The following is an 18,868-nucleotide window of genomic DNA, read 5'->3' as shown; positions in this document are numbered from 1 at the left end:
AATAATAATAATAACAACAACAACAACAACAACAACCACCACCACCACCACCACCAAATGAGTAAGAGGCTGAGGTTCCCTGAGATATAGGTATTTCCTACCTATAGGCCCTCCTTGTATTCAGACATTCAATATTTTGCCTTCGGAGAAGGAAAAACTTTTACCACTCAGTTCTTCTGAATACATAAACTACATTTAGGGCAAGAACACAGGTGCAAAATGACATTTTTGAAGATTCATGTTTACAGAGAACATCCGTATTGGTTGTACAGATGGATTTCATGTACTTTTAGTGTTTTAAATTTGGTGTTCAGGTTTTGGTTTTGGTTTTGGTTTTTGGTGCACCACCCCAATATTTTTGCATGGAAAGAGAAGGAAGGAAAAGAAAAGAAAAGACACCAGGGGAAAGATGCTATCCTACCTTATCCCTTGCTAAACCGTTGTTTTTCTACTAGTAGTGATTTAAAAGAAAACTGCTGGGGTGCATTTAAAAATATGATTCCCTGCCTGCAGTCTGAAGTGGTACAGTCCATTCTATCCGCCACAGGCCTCTACCACCTCATCCCTTTGCATGCATGAACCCAGCCTAAGCCGCCAAGCAAAGTGTTTTACATGGGCTTTTAATCGCTTAACGGCTGGTTAAGATGCTGTAAGCCGTTTAATGTGCTCTGAGCTTCCCCCGTTGTGAAGTTACCCCAAAGGGAAGATGCAGCAAAGAGGGGATCAGAAGCAGGAGGATTTGCTCATCTGCTTACCCCACAAGAACCCAGGCAAGTAAAGAAGCAGATGTTCTGCATTGCCAGCCACCTTTGTAAAAACGTTTATGCCAGGAAGAACTGGAAAAGGTAGTGGGAACGGAAGCAGGCATCTGACCATCATGGGCTTCAAAAGCCTCAATTTCACTTAAAAGACTAAAAAGATCCCAACATTTTTCAGGATTGGTGAGGAAACAAAAGTCATCTCACTTCAATAACGCAGCCCCTTGCACCCCAGAGCCTTGCTTATTAATCCAGATTTATGCATATCCACTCACTTACGTTCAATTGCTCTTGGTAGTGCAGATCAGCTTCTTTCCATTCCATGTCAGTTTAGCACATGCTCAGACACAGATGTAGTCCATCTTGTTTCCAATGAACAACCCCCAATATCTAATTTTCCACATGTTCTTCCTCTAAAATATGCAGGTTTTTTTAGACATATTCCCTAAAATAAGCATTTTTGTAGAAATATTCCCCAGAAATTACACATTGGTACATATGCTTGAATGGAGATTCCTGCATTGCTGGGGGTTGAACTAGATGACCCCAGGATCCCTTCCAACTCTACAATTCTATACATGTTTTCCCACCAAACCTGCACCACAGATTTTGGAGAAATATGTTCCAATCTGCATGTAAGCCAGCCAATGAGGTCAGAGTCCTTTAAGGCAAAGGCGGAGAACCGCTGGCACTCCAGATGTTAGAGAGCTGCTTTGTGATGAATCAGACCATTGGTCCATCCAGCTCAGTATTGTCTACACAGACTGACAGCAGCTCTCCAGGATTTCAGGGAGAAATCTTTAACAGCTCTACCTGGAGATGCTGCCATCTGCATGCAAGGCAGTTGCTCTACCACTGAGCTATGACCCTTCCTCTTGGAACTCCAATTCCCATGAGCCCCAGTCAACACGGCCAATAATGGTTAGGGATGATGGAAGCTGAAGCCCAACACCATCTGGGATGGGGCTGCTAGTTCCCTCTTCTCTGCTCTAAAATACAAACCGACAAAACTCTTCCTCCCTCCCTAGTAGCACCAGACAGTTGCATCACAAGCAGCAGCAGAACTGAGCACCGGGAGACAGTGATGCCCCTCGCTGCCTTTTCCGCAGCCCCAATCCAGTCATTTACCAGGCAGAGGGGAGCCTGTGAGGTCTTTTTCCGCAGCCAAGAGAGGCAGGCGCAGTTATAAGACAATTAGCCTTTGTTTAGAATGTTCATTATCTCACTCAGCAGCAGCCGGCAAGGGGGTGTGTGAGAATAAGGGAGCGCTCTGCTGCAGAAAAGCTGGCCCACTGCAATCCAGCTTCCCCATCTCATAATCCCAAAGCCAAGCTGCAGATGCCTCCCCAGCTGGGCGGTGGAACCCAGGATTCCTGTGCACAGCCTCCAGGAAAGAGCTATCAGCAGGACTATCCCACAGACCAGACATTTTTCAACGTGCCAAAAGGCATGTTGTTCAATAAAATGTTGACTTAGTTCAGGTGCTGTCATCCTGGTGCCCTCCAGGCGTGGGCTGTGCTGGCTTGAGAGCACCAGGTTGGCAATGGGGAATAGCGTGGTGTAGTGGCCTGAAGCAGAGGAAAGGAACCTGCTGCTCCCACCATCCATGATCATTGCCTAGGCTGGCTGAGACTGATGGGAGATGAACTCCATCAACTTCTTAGAGTATTGGACTCGGATCAGGAAAGCACAGCTCAGTTCTCCATACAGCTATAAAATTCATTAGGCAAGCCTAGGCCAGTCACCATCTGTCAGTCTAACCCACCTCACAAGGCAATTGTGGTGATAAAAATGGCAGGAGGGAACCATGTTTTCTGCCATGAGTTCCTTGGAGGTGGAGGAGGAGGATCAAAAAATAATACAGCAATGTTAACAGATGCAGCTTTTAAAAAGAAGGCTCGGAGGAATTAATGAAAGATGGGTCAAGTCAAAGGCTTTTAACCATAGCAGCTGAATTGAGCCTCCACTTAGGGAGGCAGACTACAAAATGATTAGATGCTGGGAATAAATGGTGGGGTAGCCACCACCTCTTTGTGAGCTTCCAAGGGACTCTTGCTGACCAACACTAGAAAGCATGTTTTGGAATTATCCAGTTGTTGATGTTTTTAAGGTATTTTTGAAGCTGTTGAATTGGGATGGATCAGCCATCCGGCACGTTCTGCATTGGCTGGGGATGATGGGAGTTGTTGTCCAAAAAATTGGAAGGCACCAGGTTGGTGAAGGCTGCTTTAGGGTGTGTTGGGTGCTTAGCTGGGTTCTTCAACATGTTGTGCTGCTGTTGCCTCCTTCAGGGCAATGTGTTTTTCAAATGTGGGGCTCTCTCCTTGGGGCCCTATCATGGTCCCCTGAGGAGTCTGTGGACCAGGCACTGGTGTTTAGCAGCAGAGATGCCTTCTCAGGTGAGGCTCCTGTGCCCACAGACCTGCACAGGATGGACCAAGAAGAAGATCCAGCTTCTCCTTGGAGTTGCAGCTGCCAGAGGACTCTGGCTTCATGGAGTCCTGGTCTGGGGCCACAACACAACTGCTGTTGCTGGATTCCCCTCTGTGGGTGATGTTTTCAGTAAAGGACTGTATGTTTTGCAGAGGAAAAAAGGAGAGTCCCATGTTTTGGCTTTGTGGAAAAGGACATCCCCACAATTTTTACCTTGAAAGCAGAATTTAAGCTCCGTAATGCCGGAGAACGGCTCCTCCTCTGCTCTTCCATCAGAAGACCGATTTCTTCAAAAGGGTATAGATGTTTTCCTGATAACATCATAGTAGCAACAGGAAGATAGGGCAATTCCTCAAAGACCTGATTATAATTCAGAGAGACTTCACAGAATTTCAATTAAGGGCAGAAAAGAAAGAAAAGAGAAAAGAAAAGCCAGACAAAGCTTCTCGTTCCCCAAAGCTAGAAGTGACTGAATGACTTCTGTGAGGGTGTCTCACAGAAGAAAGGAAGGAGCAGCAGCGGCTTGGAGGGCAGAGGAGAAGAGAGGCAGGCAGAGATACTGCAGCGCTACGTCAATCTCACCCACACACATTGAGGAGTAAAATGCAAGACCCACACCAATTAAAGTTTTGTGCCATCTTCTAAGAATGGCCATGGTAAAGACCAGCCTATCATCATTTTGAATAATCCATAGGGCCACACATCCCCAAGTTTGGTCATTTGTGACCAGGGAGTTGGGACAAAGCGTTCACAAAGCTTTTGATTCCTGGTCACCTGGAGACAAAATGTATTCATCACGGGAGACCAAGCAAGGAGCTATCTAGAAGCCTGGTCTGTCTGTATCAGGTATGAGGAAGCTACACACCTGACTTCTGTGGGATCAGCAAGGAATTGTACCTCCTGACCAGCAAGAAGACCCATCAGCAACTAAGCCTGGTCACTGCTGTCAAACTTAGCTGGATCCAAACCATGGTCTACAATGTTCACCAGGAAGTTTTTAAGGCCCCTGGACCTCTTGACGATGGCTGCAGTCAAAAGTGTATAGCAAAAGACTCAAAATCCTCCTTTCATTCCCTGTGAAGATGCACTAAATTTACAAGACACGCTGGATCACACTGGAGGAGGCATTACACCTGGATGGCCAGCTGGCGACTCCATCCAGGAGTGCTTTTTGGCCAGCTGAAGCTGTTGAGCTAGCTGCACTCATCCATCTTGACCATAGGAACATAAGCCTCCACAGTTACGTCCAGGGTGGATGACTGAAACACATTCTCCATGGAAAAGCCTCAAAAAGCTTCAGCTGTTCCAGTATGCAGATGCAAGGATGTTGGTGATCGCACATGTGTTGCACTAATTCTGCAACAGCTGCCTTGGTGGTTATCCATCTGTTTCAGTGCACAATTCAAAGTGTTGTTGAGTACCTTTAAAGCTGTACATGTCTTAGGTGTAGTATACCTTAAGGCAAGGGCACTAAACCTTGAGCTTGGTGGCTCTACCGTGACCCCACCAATTTCAGTGACCATAGGGGGAAATGAAGTAATAATAATTGGGAAGAGCGCAGTGCACTAATTGATGGACCTGCCATCCACTCTCTCCCTGGTCATCAGACTGACTGTTTGATGAACAGAGAAGGGACAATAACTACTACTACTACTCGGCTGATCTGCACCTCTTCCTAACATCTTTGGACGTCCCTTTGGGGCTATTGCTGTCCAAGAGTGCAACTGCTCTAGATTCTGAAGTGAGTCTTCCCTCCAAGGGAACCTGCACAACTTAAAGAGTATTTGAAAGACACCTGTATGCCTTGGTGGTTAGCAGACTGGAAGCAGGATATGTTTCCTTTTTTAAGATGATGTGGCCTTACATGTTCTTCCACTTTAAGGCTTTGGACTCATTTTTCAGGCCATCCTTAATAGTTTTGCCTCTCTTCTTCCCACAGATGCGAAGAAGAGATGTCCTCACTACCACATTCACTCCTTGTGTTTGGGAAACCTCCATTTTTGCTTTTCATGCTTCAGACTCTCTCTCAGTGATGCCAAAGCAGCCCAAGCGACAGTTAGAAGGGGCGCTTGGCCAACCTCTGTCTGCTCTCGTTGGGGCTAATTGTTGTTAGCAAATGATCCTCCTTTGGGGTTTTACTAGACCTCTGGGGCCATTTCTAGCCAAAGTATGCAAGAGCTATTGGAGGCAGGGGAGGCATGAGCACAGCAATATTTTGGTCTAATCTGGCAGTATGCCAGCCCCCTGTTTGCTTGCAAAACTTGAACCTTAGCAAAATAGTATCTGCCTCGAACACAGAGGTATGAGAATTGCAAATTCTGGGGGAAATTCTCCATTTGAAGTTTGGAAGCCAGCTCAAGCCCCAAGGAAGGAGCCAAGAAAGTTGTAGAGCACAATAATACCTCCCTCAAGCAGTGAGACATCACAATGCAATTTGGAACTCATAATCCTGTTTTGCATTCAGACATCAGCTTGACACTTGCACCCAATTCCCAAGAAAAAATATGGATTCTCATGACACTGTAAGCCAAACTATGGCTCACTGAAACAGGTCGTGCCTTCAGAGAGGAGTTGCAGCTGCTCTGCTCCTCTCTGGTCCCTTCTGCTCCCTGGCCACACTTTGGCTTAGCAGGTCATCTGAATCCAGGCTTAGGGCTGAGCTCTTCCCTTCCTAACCAAGCCAAGAAGGTCTGGGGAGGAGCAAAGTGGCTGGGATCTCCTCTTTGCAGTGGCGTAGCGTGGGGGGTGCAGGGGGGGCCGGCCGCACCGGGCGCAACATCTGGGGGTTAGGGTTAGGGGGCACAAATCCACAGGTTAGGGGGCGCAAATCCACGGGTTAGGGGGCGCAAATTACTTGCCTTGCCCCGGGTGCTGACAACCCACGCTACGCCACTGCCTCTTTGAGAGCCCCAGTGCTTGCCTTGCGCTGTCCTGGTTGATGGCAGGCCCCAGACTGAAGAATGGTTTCACAGGAGGCTGAATTGCACAAGGGAGACAATCCCAGCAAACTGGCATTCGTGCGGCATGCAATGAAAGCTGTCCAGAGTACAGCCCACTGTTGAGGGAGGTTGGTGGGGGAAGGAGAGGGGTTTGCCCAGAAGTGCCTACAGAACATCCCACTGGGCCAGGAGCCAGGGGAAGGCTCCTTTTCTCCCTTCCTGGCCCGCTGCCACTCTCCATTCCAAGGAGCCTGAATGCATCTTTGGCACAATTCACCAAGCTGATGTCGTTAACAGCGATGCTTTTTGCCAATCGCTGGATCAGAGTCGCTATCACTGGCAGCCAGGCGGCCCTTTTTGGGAATTTATTTTACCTTAACTGTCATTAAAAAATTTTTTTTCAAAGGTCTTCCAAATGCGAGTTTGAGTTTAAAAGCTGCTCCAAGATTAAGGATTATTCTCTGCCAGAGAACACTCTGTGCCTGCATTATAGCCTTGAGTGATTTACAGGACTGCCCATGCTTGGGGGGGGGGGAGAGGGAGAGAGGGAGTGTGTGTGTGAGAGAGAGAGAGAGGTGAGATCAGGGAGAGGGGACTCGTCTGGATTTGTAAAGTTAGAGCACTGGGACTAGAGTTGGGGGCAACAGCAGCAACAGAAACATTGAATATCGGTAGTGGCGCCCTCCCTGTGGAATGCCCTCCCACCAGATGTCAAAGAGAACAACAACGACCAGACTTTTAGAAGACATCTGAAGGCAGCCCTGTTTAGGGAAGCTTTTAATGTTTGATGTATTACAGTATTTTAATATTTATTTGGAAGCAGCCCAGAGTGGCTGGGGAAGCCCAGCCAGATGGGTGGGGTATAAATAATAACCGTAAATTTACCCCTGCCCGTACAGGCCAGTCTTGACAGACTCTAGGGCTGTGCGCTCATCTCACTCTAGAGGCCGGGAGCCAGCGCTGTCCGCAGACACTTCCGGGTCACGTGGCCAGCGTGACAAAGCTGCTCTGGCGAGCCAGCGCAGCACACACGGAAACACCATTTACCTTCCCGCTAGTAAGCTCCCCTGGAGGGAGAAAGGTTGTTTTCTGCTGCTCCAGAGAAGCGGACACAGAGCAATGGATCCAAACTACAAGAAAAAAGATTCCACCTAAACATTAGGAAGAACTTCCTGACAGTAAGAGCTGTTCGACAGTGGAATTTGCTGCCAAGGAGTGTGGTGGAGTCTCCTCCTTTGGAGGTCTTTAAGCAGAGGCTTGACAACCATATGTCAGGAGTGCTCTGATGGTGTTTCCTGCTTGGCAGGGGGTTGGACTTGATGGCCCTTGTGGTCTCTTCCAACTCTATGATTCTATGATTCTATGAACAGGAGGGTGGACAAGGTGGACCATTGGACTGATCCAGCAGGTTCTGTTTGTGTTCTTAGGAGTAGCAGAAGGGGGTTAAACATTTTCTGTTCCCTGATGTTGCCCTGATCTGGAGCAGACACATACACAGAGAGACAAACACAGAATTGCTATTTGCACTGGAAAGAAACCTCCCAGCACACCAGGGGGAGCCTTATTTGGAGATGCAGAAGGGCTGACCTGGATCGAGGCTGCAGCAGGAGGCAAATGGCCCTGGGGTACCCAATGGAGGAGTGGACATTAGCAGTAGAACCATGCCAAGAGGTTTTTAGGATCCTCTTACACTGAGTCGACCTTCCTTCCTCCTCTCCACGCCACATGACCAGTTTTGCACCTGTGACAATCACAGGCAACTCTGGCTTTGGAACTTTGAGCACAACTCTGATTTCAGCACAGAACAAAGAAGCGTGTGCCCCGGTTACTGGAAGTTTGAGAAATGTTAACGTAGCATACTCTCCTTAGCTTAGTCTGGGAGCCGGCATTGTAAAGCAGGGAAAAACAAAGAGCAGAACTTGGTTAAGAATGTAAGAGGAGCCCTGCTGTTGAATCAGGCCAAGGACACACCTAGGCCACTAAGCTGGGCTCCCAGTAGCCAACCAGGCGCCTGTGGGAAACCCAAAGGCAGGACCCAAGCACAAGAGCCCTCTGCCCTCCTGTGGCTTCCAGCAACTGGTATTCAGAAGCATTACTGCCATGGAAGCAGAGAAGAGCTATCATGGCTAGTAGCAATTGGTAGCCTTTTCCTCCACGAACAGCCTTCACCAACCTGGTGCCCTCCAGATGTTTATCTGGAGAGCAGCAGCTTGGTGAAAGCCGCTGTAAATCAATGACTACATACAACGGCAAAATCCATGCCCTATTAGGATTGCGTTTCTTGTTCTCTTCCTTTCTCTCTGCCACAGATCCCCTCTTCGTGTGTTTCTTATCTGCTGTATATTGTGTGAGGGGTGGTGGTGGCAGGGGGAGTCCCATGTGATCCGCAGTTGCTGCAGTCTGTCTCCAGACTGGGGTGGGTGGGGGGAGTACCGCTCCACTAGCTGTCACGTCTGGCAGTCATGAAGTGGCCCAATCCGAGCGCATTTCTCTAATTTGTTTTTAAAGGCAATTGAGGCAATGGCCACTCCCAGCATCCCATAGCAATTAATTTCACTAGCTATTTATATGGAGTTCCTTCTCTTCATTATTTTAAGCTTGCTGCTGTGCTCTTTTCACAGATGGGCCCCAGTTTTGCTACGTGGAGGGGATGTAGAAGGGCCTTCACTGCACTGGTGCAATCCAGGTGCATTCTTCTGGCTGGGGCTGAGGGGAATTGTATTTCAATAGTGTTAAAATAGGATTGGACAAATATGGAGTTAGGTGGGCCTGTGGCCTGATTCAGTATAAGGCAGCTTCCTGTGTTCCTTGGGGCTGCAGTATCACCATGATGCCACTGTGAACAGGGATGGCTTCCCTCAAAGAATCCTGGCTCTTCTCATGCTCTTATTGCCCACTGTAGCAAAATTATGTAATTCATCACATCACTTAAAGTAAATTACATTGCCATTATATCATTACACCCCATTCATTTTAATGCAAAGGAAGCAAATTGGGGTGGGGGGAGGACATAATCAATTACATAACATGTGCAGACTGAAAACAACAACAGCAAATACCAATCCTTGAGGGCTGATGACTGTTGCCCTCACACTCTTCTTGTGGGCCACAGCTGGAATGTCCCCAGCCTAAACTGGACCATTGGTCTGATCTACTAAGGCAGTCCTTGGGCTCTTAAGACAATGAGTATTTTTATGTCTCTCTCTCTCTGCTCCTTGTCTAATCACTAATCTCTCCTTGCCTCTCCTTTTCTTATCTTCTCAATCTTGACTTTTATTAGTCAAATCCTGCAAACCTCAAGAGAACAGACTGCTTTGCTCTGCAAGATCTACTTCCTGAGATAGGAGCTGACAGGAGACCCAGATACTTGCTACAATCAAGAGATGCTGACTCTCCTGGGCAGTGGACAGCACTTCCAAGAAAGGCTTCTCTAATGATAGAAGGAGCTGCATCCTGCCAAGCCAGACCAATGGCCTGCTGGTCTCATCCAGCAATGCTGACCCACATTGGCAATAGCCCTCAAACCCAGTCTTTCCGGCTGCTTCAGATCCCTGGTGCCTCATGGGGTGCAGCTTAATTGGATGGTGTGATGAGCATAATGCAAACCTCCAGAAAAGGAACCAAGTCCCCTGTGGATGAAAAAGATTGGTCTCCAGGCAACCACACTGGAAAACCATGCCAAAGCTGTGTTTCCATTTCGGGGTAAAAAAGAGTTACACCTATAACATTCTTTGCAGTAAGCTCTGCATGTAATATATTGGCAGGTATTAAACCGTCTTAAATCACAAAATGGCCTGGTTAGCACATAACACAAAGACAGAGTTTGTCTAGGCAAACTGTGGCTTGCTTGAACATGAGCTAGAATCTAGATCGTCCGACAGCCCAAATTAGTGTAAGGCAGCTCCCCATGTTCCTAGCAGGACTCTCTCACAATCTCCCTGAAAGTGAAAAGGGACCACAGAGGTCTATGAGAAAGCAGGATACCTGCCCTAGTTGCAGCATTGGCTCATTGCCCTTCACTATGATAAACAGGCTTGCCCCAACACTGGATAATACTCAACTAAGTTTTACTCAGGGCAGATCTATTGAAATCAATGGACCTAACTCAGAAGGTGGTTTGTAAACGGAGGTTGAATGGCCATCTGTCAGGGTTTCTTTAGCTGTGATTCCTGCAGTGAATGGGGTTGGACTACATGACCCTTTGGGTCCCTTACAACTCTATGATTCTATGAACTCATAGCATGAAATTAGCATTCACTAATTTCAATGGACCTACTCTAACTTAACATGGCTTCTATCTCTGTTGACAACCAAAATTAAGAAAAGGACAGGTTCCTGCACAGCAGTCACAAAGTTCTCTTATGTCACTCAACCCTCTAATAGTCCAAAGACTCCAACCCCCCCCCCCCCGAAGAGACCTATGGGTCACTCCCACCCTGGTTGGGGAACCAGCCTGAGGTTTCCCAACCCAGGTGGAAGTGACCCATAGGTCTTCCAGGTCTCTCTATCTGGCCAACAGGACTCTTCCCAAGCCATGGTTCCCCTTCTGAGGCTATATCGCTCCCCAGGCCTACCCCTGCAAGTGCAGTTCTGCAGCTGGAAAATCTCTTTGCTTGCTTGGAAACTGGAAAGATGGAAAGATGGCTTGGGGTGGAAGCCTCTGACTTTTTGTGTGTGACTGGAATGCAGCTGACTACAAAAGTGGGAGCTGCCTACCCATTGCCCCACCCACTACTTCCTCTGGCCCTGCCTACCCCGGCATGTGACCCCCTGTCTGAAAAAGGTTCCCCAAGTGTATATCCAACCACAGCCTTACAAACATCTCTGCACAAGGAGCTTCTTTTACAAAAGGGGTTAAGAACAGACAGATCAGTCTATTTCTGGTCTCTGTTCATTTTGCAGGTGCACATTAATTTGTGCTCCCACATTAATTTGTGATTTTTAAAAAAGTATTTTATCTCAATGAATGCATTTCTAAATGTATTTTATTCAAAACTATTTTTTTTTATTAATCATGACATGTTTTTTGAGCAGAGAACTCCACTGCAAAATTCACAAGTGCAAAATCCAAAGTATAAGTACGTTCCAATCTATGTATTAATCTGGGAGTTGCAAATTGGGTCAGTTTGCTTCAAAATGCACAGCTCCCTTGATGAAGCAAGAAAACGAGAGTCTTCCAAGGGGCAGAAGGGGAGGAGGGAGCTGTTTTAAGCACAACTTCTCTAACTATGCCATGCGATGTAATTCTGTCATGCAAAACACAGGAGAAGGGACTTGGGAGGAGATGCAAGGAAAAGAGCATTGCAGGATTGCACTGGATTTCAGAGCAATTTCTCCCTGTCCTCCTGGGCAGAAATTAGCTGGCTAGAGTGTCCTTATCAAATGTGACACGTTCCTCGTGCTCTCCCTTGCGCCGTGACAGCTGTCGCATCCGGAGGAATTACAGACTCTGGATGAAACAGAAGCTAAGCACTCTCGCCGAATTACAACTGGATTTCCTGAGTTGATCTGAAAGGGAGGGGCAGCCACAGATGAATGGCCATGCTGGGGGCTGATGGGAGCTGATCTGGAGGGCACCAGGTTGGGCACAGCTGCAGTAGGAGTTTGGAGACTGTTTCTTTTCCTGTCCAGAGATCTCCTGTTCTCAGAATTCACAAAATAAAGCCCTGGTCCCTTCCAGTGGCCTGTCTCTTGCTCTGCATGCAGATATTTCTGGGTTCAATCCCTGATGTGGTCTGGAGAACTACAAAAGGCTTCCCTCTCCTTAAGACCCTGGAAAACCACTGCCAGCTACAATAGACGGCAGCATAAGCAACTTCAGACATTCATCAGATATGAGGTTAAGAGTTCTGCTGAAAGCCTGCAGCCAAAGAGTTGGCCACTGGTTGTATATGAATGGGCCCTTTTATCTTCACCTCTCCACCTCCTGGCTGAGTGAACCTTCTCCCGCTGGATAAGTCTTCAAAGCTTCCTCCTTAGATTGCTCAGTTTCTTAGGCAGACTTCTTTCTATTTTTCCACTCTAGCATGCCCTGCCCCTTCTCCATCATCAGAGCAGCTCAGTCCAATGGCAGCCTGCTTTGTGCTCTTCTGTGATACTCTGGCATCTCAGCCAATCACTGGCAACGATTTCGTGGCCACCACCAAACCTTTTAGCGTATTCCAGTGAAGGTGATTCTTACTCTGAATGTCCAAATTCAGCTCCTTAAAATACAACCACCACCACCATTGGAACTTGTCACTTTACTGGGAACGCAGAAGCAACAGCCCACTCACTTAAACACTCCACATTTAGCATGATGGCTTTGTTTCATTCCATGCACACATTCCCAGGCACCTCAGTCCCCCACTCTGCCACAGAAGCTGCTCCATGCACTACCCTTGGTTCCATTTCTCTCTTGCAGCTCCATCCCACGGAAGGAAAGACCCTGTGATGACAGATCTGCCTGGGGCCCAACCAGCACTGTCTCCACCGCCATCTGGGGGTAGAGGTTCCATTCACAGCTGTACACCAGAGATGCCCGTTCCTCAACTTCACAATTTCTGCCTTCTTGTGCCTGAATGAGATGCCAAATGGGGCCATCTCAAGAGCATGTCGCAGAGAGCAAAGCGTTAAGCAGTGGACTAGAAAGGCAAAAGGGGTCACTCAGTGAGAGACATATTTCTACAGCAGCGGAGGAGGCTGCCATCACTGGCCCTTTCCTGTGAGTGAAGATGCTGCCAATCTCATGGCCAGCTGAGACCAGGACTAAATAAAACCCATCAGCCTGCTCCAAGCTGGCTCTCTTGCTGTGGAGGGTGGGGGGACACATCCGCTCAACTTGAGGCCCACTGCCTCCAATCTGCAAAGCTCTCCACAGAGATTTACAGCAAGAGGGGTGAAAGGATTTCCTAGCTCTGCCTGTCCCCAAGCTGATGCTTTGGACTCCAGCTCTCATCAGCCCTAAGTAGTCATGCTGTGCTGTGGTTGATGGGTGTTGCAGTCCAAAACATCTGGAGGGCACCAGCTTGGGGAAGGCTGTCCCAGATGGACACACACACACACACACACACACACACACACACACACAATTAATCTCTCCTGGATTGATTGACACAATCCAGATTCTAAAGCATCTAAAGGAAGGAGAGCAAGGCGGGCAACTGTACAGAGCAGAGAAATCCTAACAGCTGTTCATTTCTAGAGAGAGGTTGATGGGGGTGGGTTTGAGCTTGCATGTAAAATGTGTGATGCATCCTGGAGACCCATGCTTCCCAAACCAAATTTGGGGAGCCTAGCTGCCATAGGCCATAGGCACTCTGCACATGCTCTGATTATTTGACAGCCTCCAGCCCTGAAGTTCAAACAAGCTCTGGAGCAGAGTCCCAGCTCAAAGCAGTTCAAGAAACTGAGGCAAGGTGCATGATCCTGGAGAAGGTAAAGAACAGCCCCAGAATCACTAACTAATCTGATGTGGCAGGAAAAAAGAAAATCCTTCCCACCTGTAAATCCATAGCATCAAACAATGAGCAAAGGGAAGCAGGTAAACCTACTCACTGCAGATGAGTGACTATTTTATAAGTCTGGCTTAAGAATCTCAGTGATGAGGCAAGTAAATGAACCAGCTCCATAAGGTCTTGTAGCATGCCATGCCAAAAAACGTTTGATATAATACACACAGAGATTTCTCTGCAATCCAGAAATCACGTTTAGGCTGTAATTCAAAACACATTTACTAATGAACAAGCCCCATGAACAGCAAGGGGCATGCTTCTCACTAAACATATATTGATTTATGTAACAATATGATCATAAAACATCTTGCAAAACACACACACACACACACACACACACACAAAACTATAGCACTTAAGCCTGGGCTCAAATTCTTAGCACACTTACTAGAATTTGAGAGCTGTTGGACTCCATAGAACCTACCTCTAGGAAAGCCTGCCTAAGATTTAATTGTATGATTTTCAAAAAAAAATTAGTATTCTCTACACTGAACAACACTTGAGAATATCTGTAGCACATTTGAGCATGCAAAATGCTCCATGTCTATCTGGGTAATCCTTCCAATGATGCTGTAAGGCAGGTCAGGATTAATATCACCCTCATATGGTTGAGAAGGAGATGAAGCTGAGAGCATAGTCCCCCCCCCCCACACACACACATGCACACACAACCCTGCAACCCTCCTGGCAAGTGTATCTTCACTGAAGTGTGGGGAGGGGACCAGGAGGACCTCTTGGCTGCCTTACAACAAACGAGACCCTTGGTCCTTCTGGCTCTGGAAACTTCAACCAACAGCAACATTCCAGAGCTTCAGGCAGGGTTCTATCCCAGCCATACCTGGAGATACTGCTGGGGACTGAACCTAAGACCTTCTGTATGCAAAGCATTTGCTCTGCTCCTGGAACACAGGAAGCTGCCTTATACTGAGTCAGACCATTGGTCTACCTAGCTCAGTATCACTGACTGGCAAGGGATCCCCACCAGGGCTTAGGCAGGAGTCTCTCCCAGCCCTGCCTGGAGTTGCCATTGGGGACTGAACCTGGAAGCTTCTGCCTGCAGAGCAGGTGCTCTACCACTGAGTTCCAGCCCTTCCCCAACCCCTAGTGGCTTGCGCTCTCAACCAAACAGAGAAACTGCCCCACTGTTCCATATGCACCCATTAAATAAATCGGGTTGGAAGGGATCACTTAGTCTCTAAAGCCGGGGTGAGGAACCTGTGGCCCTACAGATGCCGCTGGACTACAGCTCCCATCATCCTTGAAGATGCTCACCGGGGCTGATGGAAGTTGGGAGTCCGACATCGTTTGATGGGCAGCCACATGTTCAACACCCCCGTTCTATGATCCACGGGAGGTGAAGCCGCCCTTTGTGTCACAGAAGTGTTCCCAGAAATCGCAACAAAATCTGTCCCTCTGAATGCAGCCAGGCGAGTGCATAGAGGAACGGAGCAGAATGTTAACCAACAGTGCAAATGAAGGAAGGGGAGGGAAAAAACAAGACAGATGCATAGAAGTGACTCATCTCACTACACCTCCCCACCAGCATCTAAATGCACATTTTCACTCCCTGTCATGTTACACACACATCCTCTTATTCATCGCTCCAAAAAGAATAATGTCAGACTAGCGTCTATAGCAAAAGCTGCTGCAGGTATTTGAATCCAGCCACCACAAAATACTTTATATTGAGACCAGCCTTCAACCTGGTGCTCCCTTCCAGATGTTTTGGCTGAGGCTGATGAGAATCGTAGTCCAAAACATCTAGCAATGACCAGGCTGACAAAAGTTGATTTAGATCTATGAAGATATTTAGTTTGCACATGAGAAGGGTTAGGGGCAAGTAACCCACACTTTTTATTAAAATATAGGCAGAACAGCATGCCCTAAGTGTTCTCTCTCTAACCGCAACTGCTGAAAGATGGTACAAAGAGATAATAAAATAAAGCTCAGATTCTGACTTTGGCGAATCTCCAGGGAAAATTCTGTGCTCCGGAGCTATTCAGAAGGCCTCAATGCCACACTCTTAAGACACTGCCTGAGCACATGGATGGCACAACTTACAAAAGGTAAGTAAAATATGTAGGCATGTTGCATTTTACCTCTTGAGAGTTTTGCGCCAAGCGATAGCTGGCATGTTTACAAGCCAATCTCCAATCAGTGGTAACTCAATGCAACACAAGCAAACAAGAATCTATCGGGAAATAAACTTCAACCCTGCTCCTAGCACCCATAACACAATTTTATTTTAAGATACAACTGAAGAGTCAAAACCCAGCGCCTATGGCATCAAGTGGAAATGGGGTTGTATACATGAGCTATCCAGCTGTCACCACCAATGACAGGACATGCCTGTACTCCAAAACACAAACCTTTTTAATGGTGTTGGTTCACACATGCACATGTGGGTCATGAGAAAGAAAGGGATTATATACATGTGAGAACCAACCATCATTACCAGGAAAAAGAGTGTGTGTTTTAGACAGAAGGGCACTCTGGCCACCGAGTGTCATTTCTTCCTTCTCCTAGAGTGGGCGCCAGAAAACACTTCTGAACAGAATCACCCACCTTGTAAAAGAAAAAGAAAAAAAAGGCAGTATTACTTTTTTAAAAAACAGGAGTTGGAAGTGAAGCTTCCCTAATGAATCCCGTTTCCTTCTTCGTCTCGCCTTCTGTCATCGACCTTCTCTCTTCAAAGCAGAAGCCTTTCCGTATTCTGGATCTGTTCCTTTTGGGGAAGGGAGGCGGGTGGAGAGTCCTGCATCCTGTTGCCACCCCCCAAAGAAGAAACACTGCGGCTTGCAAGCCAAAGCAATTAAACTGCCGGAGCCGCCGAATCCAATTGCAATTTAGCCAGCTAACGAGACACTCCGTTGCCTTCCGCCGAGAGAAAGAGAATTTTTTCTCCTTCTTTCTTCTTCCTGGCATTAGGTAATGCAACACCAAACGACCACCGATTTTCTCTTCCTCTCCCCCCGCCCCCCCCCCCGATGCACAGAGACCTCTCCAAAATTTGCAAGCGATGATTCAGATCGCACCCATTTCAGATGCAAACGATGTTGGGAAGTTGCATGCACGAAAGAAAGGAATCCGCTGGGAAAATCTCCTTCCTCCTTCCCTCCCACCCACCCCCCCGGCTCTTTTGCATCAATAAATCCACATACGCATTAAAAAACACACAAAAAACCCACCTAAAAGCCTCGAATTAGACGTAGCCGATTTACGCTTATTCGTTTTCATGGCGTTAAAAGCTAGCAGCAAAAAGCAGCCGGGGGGGGCAGCTGAATTTGGCGGGGAGGAGGGGAGGGAAGAGAACCTTTCGCGTGAATGCAGCAGCAGGAGGAAGAAGAACCGGACACTTGTATCTTTCGCCTCCCCGGCCAAAGACGAGAGCGAGAAACACATACAAAAAGATATTTATTCTCTCGCCTCCCCCACGCCGCCGCAAACTGCCACTATAAATATCAGTCTAAAAAACTTCCAAACCGACTCATCCGTGGGGGGGGGAGAGTCTCTCTCATTTGCAATCATCATCATTAGAAAAGCTACCTTTTTATCGTTTGTTTATTTAAATGTGCAAGCTCTAAATAGCAGGACGAAACTTGCTACCTTAGGCGGGGGGGGGGTGAAAATTTTGCGGGGGAGAGGGTAGGTTGCGATTAGTAGTTGTGGCATTTTGCGAGCGGCGTTCACAAGCGGAGCAGTTAGGAATAACAGTAAAATAAAGATACTAATAATTAATTGGCGTTCCATGCCATCTATCTGAAAGGAGGAGGAATCGGGATGGAATCCGGTGGGGGGGGATAAGAGAGGAGCAGGAAGGTGCTGGATGGAAAGCGGGGGTGAAAAGAGAACTCATCCTGCAATCAATCGCAACCAACTTTACTCCGGAGCCCGCCGGCGGCGGCGGCTTCTCCGCCGGGCACTTGATGGGCAAGGCAGGTGGGAGCGATGGCGCGGCGGGGAGCGCCGTTTGCTGGCATTCCGACGAGCGGCTAAAGCGTGGCGACCAAGCGCTCGCCTTTGCCCCCCTCTCTCCGTTCCTTCCATCCTCGGACAAAGCCCTGTGCTCCTTACCTGATCTTTGTTCAGCAGGACTTTAAGATCTTCCACGATGAAGCAGCCAGAGAGCTGAAGTTTGCCATCCCTTGCGTTGGGGGTGATTCATTTATATTATTATTTTTAATAAAAGAAAGAAAGAAATAAAATGATGGGGGCGCAAATGCAAGGAAGATTCATTTAAAAAGGCTCCTTTTAACTTGCACTGCGGATGAACGCCGTAGTTGATACAAAAAATGAAAAAGTCTCCACCTTCTTCCAAAAAAAGAAGAAAGAAAGAAAATTAGAGGAGGAGGGGGGAATCTCCCCCCTCCCTACTCCCTCGGTGCGTCACTTGAACTATTGCACAAGCGTTTCCCAGATCTGGTGGCGGCGGCGGCGGCAGCGGTTGGGCTGCTGCTGCTGCAGACGACGGACCCTTGCGGAGCAAACGCAGCCAGCGGCTCGCATCCTTCCTCCCTCTGGCAGGCGGGCGGGCAGGCAGACGGGCAGGCACGCGCGCCTGGGCCCGGGGCTGCCGGGCGCCGCCGCCGCTGATCCTCTTGCCTCGCCTCTCCTTGCAACAGCAGCAGCAGCAGCAGCAGCAGCAGGGTTGGGCTCGCGCTGCTCCGGCTCCTGCAGGGCTCTCGCTGGAGTGTGTGTGATACCAATGGCAGCGGCGGCGGCAGCAGCAGGCATGGCGAAGAGTTTGCGCGGAAAGGAAGGAGGGAGGGGGGAACCCAAAGAGGAGGAGGAGGAGGAGGAGGAGGAGGAGGAGGAGGAGGAGAGGAGAGAGGGAGAGAAAAGAGGAAAAGGACTTCCTGAGCTTTAAGGAAGCCCCGGACAGATGGAGGCTTGGAAATGCGGGCGACTGGCTTTCCGACAGTGCGGGTGGGGAAGCGGCTCGTTCAGAAGTCCCGGTAAAGCTGCAGTCCTAATGCGGGCTCGCCCGGGAGTAAGGACCGGTTCACACGCGACTTAGAGGTAAAGCCGAGTTTAGCGCTGGATCGTTGTCTCATATGTCATCGAACCGTACAGTTGGAAGGGATCCTAAGGATCATCTGCAAAGCAGGAGTCACAGCTAAAGCATCCCTCACAGATGCCCACCGAACCTCTGCTTAGAAACCTCCAAGGAAGAGGCCACCACCTTGCAAGGGAGTTCATTCCAACGTCAAACAGCCCTTGCTGTCAGAAAGTTCTTCCAAATGTT

The 18,868-nt window shown here is 48.2% G+C and overlaps 1 protein-coding gene across 10 annotated transcripts in view; it reads right to left on the bottom strand.

The window, feature by feature from the left end:
- The window catches only part of ADGRB2 (adhesion G protein-coupled receptor B2), a 160,342-nt gene extending 141,987 nt beyond the window's left edge, over positions 1-18,355 (bottom strand). For 7 of the 10 annotated variants that reach the window (XM_083511556.1, XM_083511558.1, XM_083511560.1 and 4 more), the window contains exon 1: positions 1,038-1,097. In XM_083511556.1, the coding sequence (XP_083367682.1) occupies positions 1,038-1,082 (45 nt within the window). In that variant the 5' untranslated portion in view covers positions 1,083-1,097. Of the gene's footprint in view, positions 1-1,037; positions 1,098-14,895; positions 15,076-16,223; positions 16,710-17,697 lie in introns of those variants that run through there. The other 3 variants (XM_083511561.1, XM_083511562.1, XM_083511559.1) reach the window with 3 other exon arrangements.
- Positions 18,356-18,868: the final 513 nt, after the last annotated feature.

The sequence above is a fragment of the Podarcis liolepis genome (assembly GCF_965112155.1).
Source record: "Podarcis liolepis genome assembly, chromosome: 7".
Taxonomy (NCBI): domain Eukaryota; kingdom Metazoa; phylum Chordata; class Lepidosauria; order Squamata; family Lacertidae; genus Podarcis; species Podarcis liolepis.
This window is presented reverse-complemented; position numbering and strand designations above follow the sequence as displayed.